At 33.9% G+C, this 14,316-nt stretch overlaps 1 protein-coding gene across 2 annotated transcripts in view; it reads right to left on the minus strand.

Annotated features, from left to right (window-relative positions):
• Fs(2)Ket (Importin subunit beta Fs(2)Ket) overlaps positions 1–14,316 on the minus strand; it is a 36,919-nt gene that overhangs the window by 4,488 nt on the left and 18,115 nt on the right. For both annotated transcript variants that reach the window (XM_071593386.1, XM_071593385.1), the window contains 6 exons: positions 12,120–12,323; positions 11,428–11,658; positions 7,553–7,660; positions 6,046–6,189; positions 3,202–3,422; positions 2,448–2,639 (listed from right to left, as the gene is read on the minus strand). In XM_071593386.1, the coding sequence (XP_071449487.1) occupies positions 2,448–2,639; positions 3,202–3,422; positions 6,046–6,189; positions 7,553–7,660; positions 11,428–11,658; positions 12,120–12,323 (1,100 nt within the window). The remainder of the gene's footprint in view (positions 1–2,447; positions 2,640–3,201; positions 3,423–6,045; positions 6,190–7,552; positions 7,661–11,427; positions 11,659–12,119; positions 12,324–14,316) is intronic.

Here is a 14,316-nt window from a genome sequence, read left to right on the forward strand (position 1 = left end):
CACACTTAATTTGAAAACACGACCCAGGTTTCGACATTGAACGTCATCAGGTATGAACAGAGACCTGATGATGGCTTTCAATGTCGAAACCTGGGTCATATTTTTAAATAAAGTGTATGGAATTACAAAGTCAATAATTTCATTTCATTATCTAGCGATATAAATTTGAGTTGAGGATTGAGAAATTCTAACTACTAAATATCAATAATTATGAGCTCAAGATGCATAGAGACTTGAATCATAACAATGAAATTTTAAGGCGAGGGCTAAAATATGCAAGAAGTTGTAACACTTAAATCTGCACGATCAGCCTACCTTCTAGTATTGCTTTACCTAAAGCAAAATCTAGCTATGTTTTGAGGCATACCATCATCTTTGTACTTCGGAGATATTTGTGCTTGAATTGGTAAAAACTAGTAATACTGTGACATTACGGGATATTGTTAAGAGTTGTAGAAAAAACTAATGAAATGAATAACAAAAGCACAACCTAAGTTGAACAGATTTTGCTTTAATGTACCCTAATTAATACCTTTATAAGATTTTGCATTGCACAATAAAACACTCAATATTCAAATTTACCAGAAATTCCATAGATCTGGAGATTAAAAACATTTATCAGGGTAAAACTTTTGGATTAGGTCAGTCACTGGATTGAAAGTTGTGCTTCAGCACAGTGATAGCAGCAATTAAAATATTTTCCTTTAGTTTGACATTACATATAATAACCATTAATTGGAGGTAAACTGTTACAGATGACACACTATAATGCATAATATGATGCACTAAAGCACTTCAATTACATAGAGGCTACGGTCAACAGAGGAAAGTCGGAAGAGAAAATGTCGGAATACTCTAATAATTATTGTGTGTTTTCAAAATATGATTACCTTTTCACCCTAAAATTTAACGTACGGAGGAAAAACTATAGCAAACTGAATGATGTTGATGATAAGATTTTTCGATAAACGTTAGCAGCCACATTTTTGTTGTTCCACAATATTTTATACAAATAACAGAATGAAATTAAAAGCATTGATATATTTCATATGTATGTCTCTCAACAGAAAAATTAAAACAAGTGATAATAGGAAAATCAGGACATTTCCACTCCCTAGACAACCCATGCAATATACCTGCAGGTGCCATTTTCCCTAATGAGCCACATGATTACTCTGATGATTGACATGTCAATCAGTTGATGGAAATTCACTCACTGTGGCTAGAAATGCTTAACACTTATTCATAAACAAATGTAATCACAATGTGGACACAGTGAATCATTCCTTTCATGTTTAAAATAAAGCACTTGAAAATGTGCAATCAATTTTGCATAAATCTAAAAATATATTAACACTGAATGTACTTCTTTCATGAAAATGCTACAGACAACTACATTAGACATTTGCAATTAACAGAAAAATCTGAGACATATTCTGGAACTTAATTTGAAATGTTAAATAGTTCCACTCGCACATCCCTAGTAATTATATAAACATATGTTGAACCAGAAAAAGTTATGTGAATATTTGGTGAAATTTTTTCTACCTAAAGATTCATTAATATGGGTATGCTTCTTTCTATGCTAGTTCTAACAATTATTTCAATGGGCTATTTGAGTTTTTAAAACTTTCCCAAGTAAATAATGAAGCTAGTGAAGATGAATACAATGCTGGTGTTGAAACCTGTTTCTCCAACAGTACCCACAAGGAATCTTATCAGGTGCTAGCTAGAAGACTTCAAACCTACTATGCCATTATTTATAAAGTCATAACCGATGACAGCTATTAATCATCCGAACTGAGATACCCCACAAAATATATATGAATGCATTTAAAATGCTGTGAAAAATTCCACTTAAAATTACTTTCAACAGGCACCACTGTTTTAAAAAAACCTTCGTCCATTGAAAGTTTGAAATGCTGAAGAAGGGATCAAAGTTCCTACAGAAGGTTACAGCTCAGAAGATAAGCTTTCCTGTCCCACAATCATACAACTTCCAAATAACTTTCACTCTGAAGAGGAAGGGAAGGGGGCATACACACACACACTTTTAAAAAGCTTCATAGTATGACAAACTCAATGAACAAATTCACAAAAACCAAAATCTAGTACACCTTGTATGCAATCTCATTGACCCATCTCTCAGAGAAAATTGCAAGTAGCCTCAAACAAGGTACATACACTCCATCACCACACACACGTCAATGAGCACTCAAACAGACTTTAGTTAAGTGGCACTTAAAAATTAAAACTTTTGAAATAATGAACTGAGGAAGAATTCAGATGATGATAATAATAACTTGACAGAAAAAAAGCTGAGAAAATTTTGAGTTATTTCATTATTTTTTTAACCATACCTGCCAAATGGATAATATGCAATTTCTACTAAACTACAACTACCTAAAATTTTCAAGATTGGAACCTTTAAGGGAATTATTACTCACCAGCTAGTAGTAGTTACAACAGCAGCAGCTGCAGCTGTTGCATTCTTCATTCTTCTTAATTCTCTAGAAGCCCACATTGCTAAAGTTTTGGTTTTTTGGGCTCGGGACTTGCGTCCCTGTTCTAAGAGCTCATTGATAGGTTGAACATCAAGTAGGGGTACCATCTTAGCGCCAAAAGCGGTCAGCAGATCCCTTTAAGATAAATAAATAACTACTTACAGGTTATGTAACCAGTGACAACTCCAAACCTCATTATTTTATAATAGGTTATTCATGTGCAGTATATTTCAGACAATTAAACAGTAAAAAAATGGATTTCTTGCTAAGCAAATTGTTTCTACTGGTACATTCATTTTTGAAAGCAACACAATCTCATTCAGCACCAGAAAATTCAGGAATTACAAAAATGATAGCAGTGTATCACATATTAGTCATTTTTAGTGATGATAACTCATGTTGTTTTTCAATTCGATATTTTATGATATTACAAAAATAATCTTGCTATACCTTAAATAATTCATTTATATGAAAATGCACGTACATGAATGCAGTACAGTGAATACTACATACCCAATTATCAAAAAACTCTTGGAAAAACTTTGCTTAAACAGAAACTATGACCCAAAGCATGTGCTTGTCCAATTAATTGTGCAGACAGACAAGCATATATTGCTGAATCTCATCTGCCATCACAAAATCCTAAAATAAATTCTTGTGCTATTAATAAAGAGAAAATCTCGATATTTTTACACACCCAATTAATCCTGCACAACAGCCTACATTTCCTTCAGATCTCTCAGGATCACGAGCAATCATGATGATAAATTCCACCATAAATGGTACATGAAGCTCTAAAAGTGCCAATTCAGGATTAGGTTCTGGCCCAACCCCTTTGAATCCTTGTACAATTCCTGTACACGCCTCCCCCACACCTTCTCGTAGCTCATTCAGATAGTCAATCATGTCATAATAGTTCTGCAAGATAAAAGAATAGAGTAAATAAATCATAGAGGTCTAAAATTTTTCACAAAAACTTACTAGAAGAAAACTGTTTCAAGCCATAAAGAATTGTATGAAACAATGGAATCTTAAACTTGATGTGTCATGGTGTGGTTACCACTCCCCATATCAAAATGGTTATGGCTGTGTGTGAGTGCCAGGGTTGATCACAACTCTTTTCAAAGGAGGCTTGGTGCATTTCACAGACATTTGTCATTATTGACTGAATTATGCATTATTCATATAAAATTTGAGCAGCAATTACAACATTTGAAGCATTTAAGTTTCCACCACTGTAACTCAAATATATACACTTTTTCTGTCACCACCACGGTAAGAGGGCTGAGGTGTTTAAGTTTTATTTCCTTTAAATTGAATTTGCATTGGCTAATGTTCATCTAATACTGATTTATTTTCAAGTTTTGCATACCTCAATTATACTAAAGGTTGTTCTGGCAAGGAGGATTAAAACCCAATTAAAAAATTCCCAGCTTTACCAAAAAATATTCGGACTTGCTGCAGTGTGTCTATAATTATTAAGGATGGTGCGGCCAATACCATAAGTGGCAGTATTGTCCAGTTAGAATTAATTTGGCAATTTAGGAATCTTACAAAATGTATGATAACCACTGAACAGCTGTGGCATCTGCTACTCTGCCCAATTTTATCAAATTTAACCAAAGGAAAATTATTAGAATAACAAGATGAAATTAGAAAAAATTAAGGAACGTAATAATAAATTAATTATTTAAATAAAAAAATAATAATCAATTAATAAAATAATGGTTTGCTCTCTTCCTACTTGATAAAACATCATTAAAATTGAATTGATCTCCTCTCACGCAAGGATACATTGCCACAATGAGAGACATCAAGTGAAATGCTACTGCTTCCCAGTTTTCCAAATGAACTTGCGGCCATTTTCCCTACATTTTTCCTGCAGGGTGGCCAGCAATTAGATGGTTTCCAATTCCAAGTTTAGTATATCAGCAAATATAAATGTTCATTTTTCAAGGCTTTGCACTACCACTGTTACTACCTAGCTTTTCTGAAGCAATATTTTTATTTAAAATAGTTTTCCTAATTTCCGCATCCTTTCAAAAAATCCCATCGTTAATTCTCTGACACCTGGCTGAATTCTCGAAGAAACTTCCCAAATAACAGTAGTTTCTGACGTGGTTCAGATTTCTATGAATGAGCAGCCATCCTCATGTCCATCACTTTTGAGGAAATTCAAATTTTCCCTTAGGGATTAAATCGTATTAACTCTTGAAATTTTTGCCTTTTTACTATGATAGTCTACCCCTCAAGGTAATTTTGAATACAAACACACATTCTAGCCACCACTATACTTTTAAGCTTCACCATAGAGCATACATCCTGAAACACTATAATATATTCTTTTGTTCCACATACCATCTTACCTCCCTTCATTCTGTCAAACATGGCTATTCTTTTCCTCCCCTATATGCCAGCCTTCAACATTCCATCCCCTTAAAATGCTCTGCAACCACATTTTTACTTTCTTTGGATTTCTTATAACAACCCTTCTCTCCTACTATGGCCAGGACTCATAACTTGTTTTCATACCCATACATTTTATTTTGACATTCTTTTCCACACCCAACTTTAAGATGTCTCCACTCTACACCTTAAAACTTGACTCTACAACCAAGGCTCCATGCTGTTCAATACTATTCTCCAAACAAAATTTTTCACCGATCATTTCTTAAAACATCTTTCTTTACTGTCACCTGTTACACTCATCAAATCTCTCCTACTTGTAGGAGCTTCTTTGCCAAATGCATTCTTCTTCTTATCTACTCCTTTGAACATCTTGGACCAAAAAATGTCCAATATGAGTTAACTGATTCCCTTACTCAAGTTTACCCCCTTCAACTTGGCCTTGTTTCTTTCTTACTTCCTGAATGCTTTCTCTTTTCTGTTGAGTACAACCACTATACCCTCCTCGTTAACTCTCCATATGCTCACTCATCTTCCACCATATTTCGTTCAAGTTAAGTGATTCATCTTTTAATTCTGCTTATAATGTTCTAACACTCAACTGCTCTATATGAACCATGCTCCTTCCTACCTTTTCATTCAATACTACCACTACTGCCCCTCACTGGCTCTCTGCCCTTCCATTGTATAAGACTGTATTTCACTTCAATAATCATCATACTCCATCTCACAGCACTTAGATATAATTCCTCTTTTCATCTACTTTATGTTTTCTAATAAGTGTCCTCAAGATCATTAATACCCTTAAATTGCATTAAGGCTGCAGTCCATGGGGAGAAATCCTTGAGATATTAACGTAAAATATTTATAACAAACCATTTTACTTTAGCTAGGTGCTATATACTTGTCTTTTGAAATACAGCCTGTTATTGCAAAACTAACACAAGAAAAGAATTTCCTACTAAAATGATATGGGTGAGTGTAATTTTTACTAAGAAAAATTACCATGAAGGATCAATCAAGATATGTATGACAAAGGTCACGTCCTTTTTGGTGTAACAATTCAAAAACAGTAAGTTGTAGATGAATGACAATACATTGAAGATAGAAAAATGTAACATATTTATGTACACACCCTGTCCACTTGTGCCTGAGATGCTTGAGCCAGAGTTTGCATTACCACATCAAGATATTTTTTAAATTCAGGTCCAATACTAATGACAACATCACCAAATGCTGACAGTATATGTGGCTTGACAGAACGATGAACAGTGCTATCCTGAAAATCAAAATAGAAAATAATTAATAGATAGCTCAATTGAATATTACCATTGCAATTAGTTAAGTTAAGAAAATAAAATATAGAGGCCATTGTTTGCAGTAACATGTTAAACCAAGAGGACAAATGCATTATAGTCAATTTTGAACATTTTTTCTCATGATAAAACATTCTTTTAATGATATAGTTTTAGTTCATGTATACATGAAGAAAAATATTACAATCCATAAGACTCATAAGATTCTGAATAGCCCAGTTGAACCAGTGGATTATATTTTAAATTGCGAATGTCATTATCTCAAATTACAGTTTTCCGTACATGGATTTAGAAATATGCAAATGAAATTACCACTGCCATTTATAACATACATTTTCACATAGTCACTGTTATGATATTTTATTTCTTGATGAATTCCATTGTTTCAGGCTCAACTTTGTGAAAATTCACTATCACTGAATGAGTTAACTTTGTACATTTTCATTATACACTTACTAAGGTACCTAATAAATTAGCAACCTAATAGAAGTACTGTGAAAATACACAAAGTTGATTCATCCAGAGATTTCATCTCTTTCTATTCCGGCTATTATCTCTAAATTGTTTGTAATTTTCAATTAAAGATTAATCAGCACTTTTTTAGTTGCACCACTATTCTGAATCGACATTGCAATAAATTGATCATACTCTTCCACCATAAATTACTGAGTGGACTGGGGCCTTGAATGGAAAATAGGCAAACAACATTTTAGGTAAGTCTTCCATTTAATATATTATACCCAATCTGGAGATTCTTTGGTATCCAAAAAACTAAGTGAAATATAGCCTATTGGCAAATGATTGTAAATGAAGCATTATTTGCAATTTGTATTTTGTGCAGCAAAGAGAAAATAGTCCTTGACTATATTATTTTTTATGACACTGTGAAAAGTTTTCCCAATGTACCATCATCACATATTTCTCAATTCATTACCTCTGATTCTTCTAACTATCTGCATCCATTTATTTGGTTATTTAATATGTAAAAAATGTAAAGAAAAAACCATGAAGAGTGATATTTCACTTGCAGAAAAAGGGCCATTTTTTATCAGCTGAATATTGTTGAGGCCAAGAAAAATGGTATATCAGTGCATTTGAAGAGTTTATTTGTACTCTATGCATTCCAAGGCCTTATGATACAGCAAATTAACAGGAAAATAGTTTAATTAAGGACCAGTAATTATTCCACATTATTCCAGTAAAAAATCAACATGAAGTTCCATAAAGGTGAGCTGAATAACATAGGATTCACTACTCTATAATTAATCTTGTAATTTCTTAAATTTAGACAATAAATACAGCAGTAGCTACATAATTTTATCTTACACTGAGGTTTTCCAGAAGAAGCATCATTATCTCATCACAATAAGGTATTGCTTTTGTTTTTAGAGCTCTGCAAATGTCCCCAGTGAGGCCAACAGCTGCTGAGCACACCTAAAAAAGACAGGAAAATATTCAGATTATATTTTAACTGCATTAACTTTCCTAACATAAGAAAAGGCGACACTCGAATAATTCATTGAGTAAAAATGTCATAATATTCTGTAACATACACTAAGACCAGTATAAAATGCTATAAATCAATAAATTTAGGCTTTTAAACCAGTTACAAAATTAACAATTCGGAGGTATATGGATAAGGCAAGGTCTGAAAAACTAAAAACCGGTTATTATTTCCATTGTGCAGATAACCATCGTGTTCATATACTACACAAGAAATATAGTGAAGTGCCAATGTGAGAAATTCACATCTCATTCTCAACACTGAATTTCCAGCACTTTCAGTAAAATCAAACTATTTACAGTACTCCACAGGAGGAAACTTTTGATGACAAATTATCAGTATGAAACAATTAGTACATTCAAAAGTACACTCAAGTGGACCTTACCCAGAGTGGCAAGGGCAACACAAGAGAATGAATGACCAATAACTTCAGTAGGGACAAATAGTGGACGTGAATTTCATCAAAATAATTATCCAAATTCATGATATGGTTTTGAGTGATTGATGAATTTAAGTTTGCAAAATAGCTGAGGCCACAGGCAATAATTGCTTCCAATTTTGCATGAAATGATGTGTGTGAAAAAAAGCTCGCCATGATGGGTGCCGCCTTTGCTCTCAGAGGAGATTATGGCACCTTTCGGTCGCAATCCTGAATAGTTTCTGTATATGCATAACTGCGGATGAAAAATGGTTATATAACTAAACTCAAGAGAGAACAGAACATTTAGAACAGTGGCTTTCTATAGGCAATCCATTTTCAAGACAAATTGGCTGACAAGGTGATGGCCATGGTTTTTTGGGATGCAGATGCAATCATCCACATTGATTACTTGCAAGAAGAAGAAACAATAGATGGCAAGTATTGTACATCATTATTGCAATGGGTGAGCAAGGAAATAAAGAAAAAATGTTCTCAATTGGCAAAGAAAAAAATTCTCCTCTAACAAGACAATGCACAGGTGCACACCTGCGCAGTTTCAATGGTGAAAATTGTGGAATTAAAGTTTCAATTATTACAATTTCCACCGTATTCACCAGACTTGGCCCCCAGTGATTTTTTTTAATTTCTAAACTTGTAAAAATGGCTAGGTAGAAAATGATTCACTTTTAATAAGGAGGATCACCAACCCAGATGCCTATTTTGAGGACCTTCCGAAATCATATTTTTGGATTGCTTAAAAAAGTTGGAGAAACACTGAGGAAAATGGTATCAATCTTAAAGGAGATTAGGTTGAAAAATAAATAGAAAATCTAACCAAAATAATGTGTTTCTATTTTTTCCCAAGGACTTATTGAGAAGACATTGGCTCAGTCTCACTACCACTAAACCATCATCACACAATGCCTTCCAGTATATTTGGAGGGAAACCATGTCCATCAGGTCACTGTTGCATATCTGTGAGAAACAAGTTCCTCTTTGATCAAATGAGCAATGTTGACCTAACAGTAGTTTTTGGACAAGTCTAACACAATTACAGCTGAGAATAATGGTCCAAAATCAGGGTAATTGAGGCAAGAGGCAATGAAAAGTATCCTGATTAACATATTTGGAAACAACAGGAAGTAGGAAAGTCCATAAACATTATTTTGAAGATAAAAACAAAGGCCAATAGCATTTTTTTATCGGGGACCATGTAAAAGTTTAGGAAGTAAGCTGGATAACTCAGGAATTGGCAAAATAAGGAGCAAAAAAGGTGTGGAAGAGAACATCCCATCACTACCAAAGTTAAATTCTTTAAAAAGGCTCACAACTTGAGTGAAAACAGAAATTATAAGTGAAACCTCGACCTTGTTAACCCTGTGAATAGAAGGCAACTCCAGCTTCAACATGTCCCACTAACAAATTGAGTAGCTTCAGGCATGATGTGGTGATAGTCAAACAATGAATAAATGATCGAAGCACTTTTCCACTTGATACCAAGTGGAAAAGTGCTTCTATTAGTTATCCATTATGTCCCACTAAGTTCCTTAAAGACAGAATGAAGGCATGTATAGAAAGTGCATGCTAGAAAATGAAAAACATTATGTTCAGTGAAAATTAAGGGGGCTCTATCCCTGTTATGATATTAAAGTGTGTATTTGAAGTCTGGAATTTTATTTTAAACAATGATTACACAAAGCTTCAAATAGTAGCAGTAGTTTACAGGGGAGGAGACCAACAGCAAAGGTCATTTGCACCATTCTGGATGGACAGGAAAGGATGAAGGGTGGATAGAAACCCGGCATCGGTATTAGCTAACTCTTAACGAAATACGCCATGGGGTTCAAATCCACAGGGGGTCCAATCCAACGGATGGCGCATTCACTTAAAGTACCCTCCACAGAGCACCAAGTAAGGATCGAGATACCATGGAAAAATATCCGACACCGCCAGGATTCGAACCCGCATGGGCAGCCAGTATGATAGCCACCGCACAAGATCGATCCCCCTAAGCTTGTGTTAATTCTTACTAAATTATTTCAACAATACTAAAGATAGTGTTGCATGAATGGACGCTGAGATTAAAGGTAAAGAGAAAAATTAAATTAGTCATACAAATGATACAAAAAAAAACAATGATGAAAGTAGTTCTGGTATGGAAGGGTGCACGGAAAGTGATCATTTAATAACAGATTTCCTTGGTAGCTAATTCAAAGGGTAAACTGAAGTGTAATAATATATTAAGAAATTGCAAATATGAAAAGGTCAATTTTTACTTCATACAATGATGTTTGATTGATTTCACTACATGCTACTATTAAATGGAGGCAAAGTTTAATGGTTGTGGTATGTTCACCGGCAAAAATTGGTACTACACTTTTTTAATCTAGTCCACAAGCTTTAGACTTGGGTTATGTAAGGTGGGACACTTAATGCAAAAAAATTATTATAACTATAATATTGGAAACAATGGCTTTTTTCAAAGGCTGCCATAGCATACAGGTCAACAGACCAGATGGTTTTTGGTTGATATTTGATGCCGGATAATGCACATTTGTTTTATTTTTTCAGCTGACAAGAATATTTTTCCGAGAACTAAGAAATTTGATGTTAACAGCCAATTTAAAAATCAAATTAATTAGGTTGTTTAAATAAAATAATATTAAAAAATAGAAGTCGCCTATACATACATAGATATTCAGTGAGAAATGACGGAGGATACAACATCATTTGTGATTAATATATTAATAGCTTTACATTGAGACCATAGAATGTTGCCAAAAATTATTTAGGCACTATCACATCCAGACACTTCTCTAGGAGGATCATTTTTTCAGCTATCAATCCAGCCAATTGAAGGTGCTAGAAAGGGCATATGTAGGTTTTTGTGGATTGTGGTAGGAGAAACAACAGGCAGATGCTAGATTTCAGGGTTGGTTCTAGTGTAAAAAGATAAAAGTCAACAAGGAGTCAGTAAATTCTATGACCCATTTGATGGAGATATAGCTAATGTAGCCAAGAAAACAAAACAACCCAATGGAAATGGATAGACAAAAAATGTGAAATGGAAATGCTAGAATTATACTCCGATGAATAATACACATGAACTGAATAAACCTCTGTATAGGCCTTCCAAGAAAGTATCTATGTTATAAATAGAATATATTAACACCAAATATGTTGATAATGGCCAAACAGGCCAACACAATCAGTCATCAGATGATGTAGAGTACAAGATTACAAACTAACCAATTATAAATGATTTCAGATACCTACCTGATATTCTGCATGATTCTGCAATCCTAAGCAGAGAAAAGGCTTGAAAGCATCCATGTACTTGGCAAACCCTTCTCCCAAAACTTCTACCAAAGTAGAGACAGCCATAAGTGCATCTTCTTGAACTCCGCCAGCCTTTCCGGAGTTAGAATTAAACATCTGAAGAAGTGCTGTCATTATAGCATCAGATATTTGTGGAGCATCTTCAGGTGTAACCTTGCGAAGTACACTCTGAAAAAGATAACATACATGAAAATACAATTCTTTAAACATGAAGCGATCTTAAAAACCAATTACACAGCATTACTATGACCGGGTACAAATAACATTTTATCTCCATATTCCATTAAGAAATATTTGTGTGCAAATTAGATTTATTTTCTATCAAATTTGTTTCAATCTTAACTTTTTTTTAAAGAATCTTGCACATTTTTAAGTTAAAAAATGCAAGTGGCAATGAAATTTTAAAAACTTTACAGCCTAGTTTCCCTGCCCTCATCAAGAAATACAGCGACTTTTACCTTGAAACCCAAACTGCCACCCTTGATAAAATGTGAGAGAGTAAGGTTTTCAAAGAATTTAGAGGGAAAAGTAGTAGTAGACTTGTGTGAAATTTTCTCCACCAATAATTACCTCCTCCGCTTTTAAATTCATTACACAAAAAAATGTCTTTAAGAACTACTGATAAATACCTGCAATGTTCCACACAACAAGCTCTGCAGGTCGTAATACTGAGCACGATCAGTATGATTCTGTATATGAGATTCCATTTGGAGCACCTGCTGAAGTCTTTCTAGAATAACTAAAGTAGTCTTTTGAACTGTGGGGTAACAATCTCTAGGAGAGTTCTTCACCATTTCCATTAGGGCTTCATATGCTGCACTTCTAAGGTTTGCCTAGAAAAAGATATTATAACTATGTAGAACTAATTATAAAATAACATATCAAATAAAAATATTAATATGCTAGTTCTTAGGATATTTAAATCTTTAAATTTCATCCTTATTCAATGAAAGTAAGCGCAACTGTAACAGGAACAAGAATTTCATGGCCAGAGGAGTAAGACAAGGTATTTACATTTATGTTTACAATAGGAATTCATATTTATGCTTAATATAAAATTGAAAATTTAGAGGCAGTGAAGATGTTTAGCATATACATAAATCCATAAACTTCTCCTTAGTATCAAATATTAGCTATGGCCTCATTGTATCTTTAGGAAAAGCTACAGAAGTACAATTGGTGAACTAAACTATCTTTATGCTTTTACTGTAGGGAATTTACTAGAACATTAACTTGATAAGACTGCTGTGTATGCACTTGAACCATATTGCTCCGGGCAACTGCAGTAAACTCTTGTTCTCATGCACTTAGTCTCCTGAACAATAAAACTTTATGCTTCAGAAAATTGATTCTCATATGTCATCATAAAATGCAAAATTGAACAAGTCATCTTCTTTGTGAATTTTCTTACTCTTAAGCAGTTATGATACCTTATAGAATGTTTTTATAGGCCAAATTAAAAATGGATTCCTTTATCAATCTAATAAAAGGAAACAAAAACGACTGACCATACACTGGTAGAAGCAGAGTACAAAGCTGTCCTATTGGGTCACACACACACAATACAAAATCACACGCACAAAAATCATATCACAAAGTACAAAATGAGATTGAATCACAGAAATGCAAGGAAACCTTTTCTAGTCAATTAAGTACCATGCACTGCTTTAATAATGAGAGAGAGGAGGGAAAGCCTCCTGCAGTGACCAATGGGAAATCTGCACATGGATATTTTATAGTAGCTATGCTGATACTCAGAGTTTAATTAATATTTGCCAAAACTAGCTTGAATTGTGCATACAAAATGACCCAAATGGTGTAAACAGTCCATTGGTGCACCATTTTTTGCATAAGTGCAAATACAGTTGTTTATAATATTATGTAGGCACAGCATTATTTGGGCCAACATTGTTGTTCTACTTTGAGGGTCATCATAGGATTCAGAGTATAGGAGGAAAAAGTTTGTAGTTTGTTTTATTTTCAGATAAGTGAATTATTAAATCACAATCCCACCATAAAACAATCATTTTATTTTGCATACATATTCCCTCCAATTCCCAGACATTCCGAGATTGGATCTACTTGTATGCTTATGACAGAAGAATGAGTGAATTCACTTTTCAGTTTTATATTTGTAAAGAACAATTAAATTCTCCATAACTGCAATGATTACCATTATATTTCCAAATATCAGAGACCCTAAATTCAATGTTGCCATTTGTACATAATTTGGGTACATAATGGTGGTGGCAACTACCACAAGATTAGATCATTTGTAACATTTCACAGAAATCTCACCAGGAAGCAATTCCGTGGCCCATATGAAGAGAGAGATGTTTTTCCCAGACATACTATTATTATAAAACAATAAGGTGGGCCATGTTTTTCATCCTAATTTACCATTATTTAAATGAAGGCGTTAACCTAGCAATCAATGTGGACTTACATGGACATGGGGTTGTCCAAAGAAGTAACCTCAATGATTCCAAAATGAACATTTGAAACTGAAGTTAATACTTTTTCTGCTAAAGGGAATAACAAATATCATTTTTTCGAGTTAATATAGATCGCAAGAGGATTTGCAATTGAGCCTGCAGATTCATAGAATGAACATAAATGGATGCCAGGGAGCAACTGAATTTTCAAGAGGTGAGACCCCCACCAACTACTGCTGGTCCCTATAAATTTAATGTTAAGTTTCCACTCCCTACCCTAATAATTGGGGCGGCCCCTCAGTCTCGAACATGTTTGAAAATGATAATACACTCAAATATCCACTGTTAAAATTTTGATACAGAATTATGCCAACTCTCTTGAGAGACTAAG

Source organism: Hetaerina americana, unplaced genomic scaffold, assembly GCF_022747635.1.
Source record: "Hetaerina americana unplaced genomic scaffold, ioHetAmer1.1.p SCAF_1, whole genome shotgun sequence".
Taxonomy (NCBI): Eukaryota; Metazoa; Arthropoda; class Insecta; order Odonata; family Calopterygidae; genus Hetaerina; species Hetaerina americana.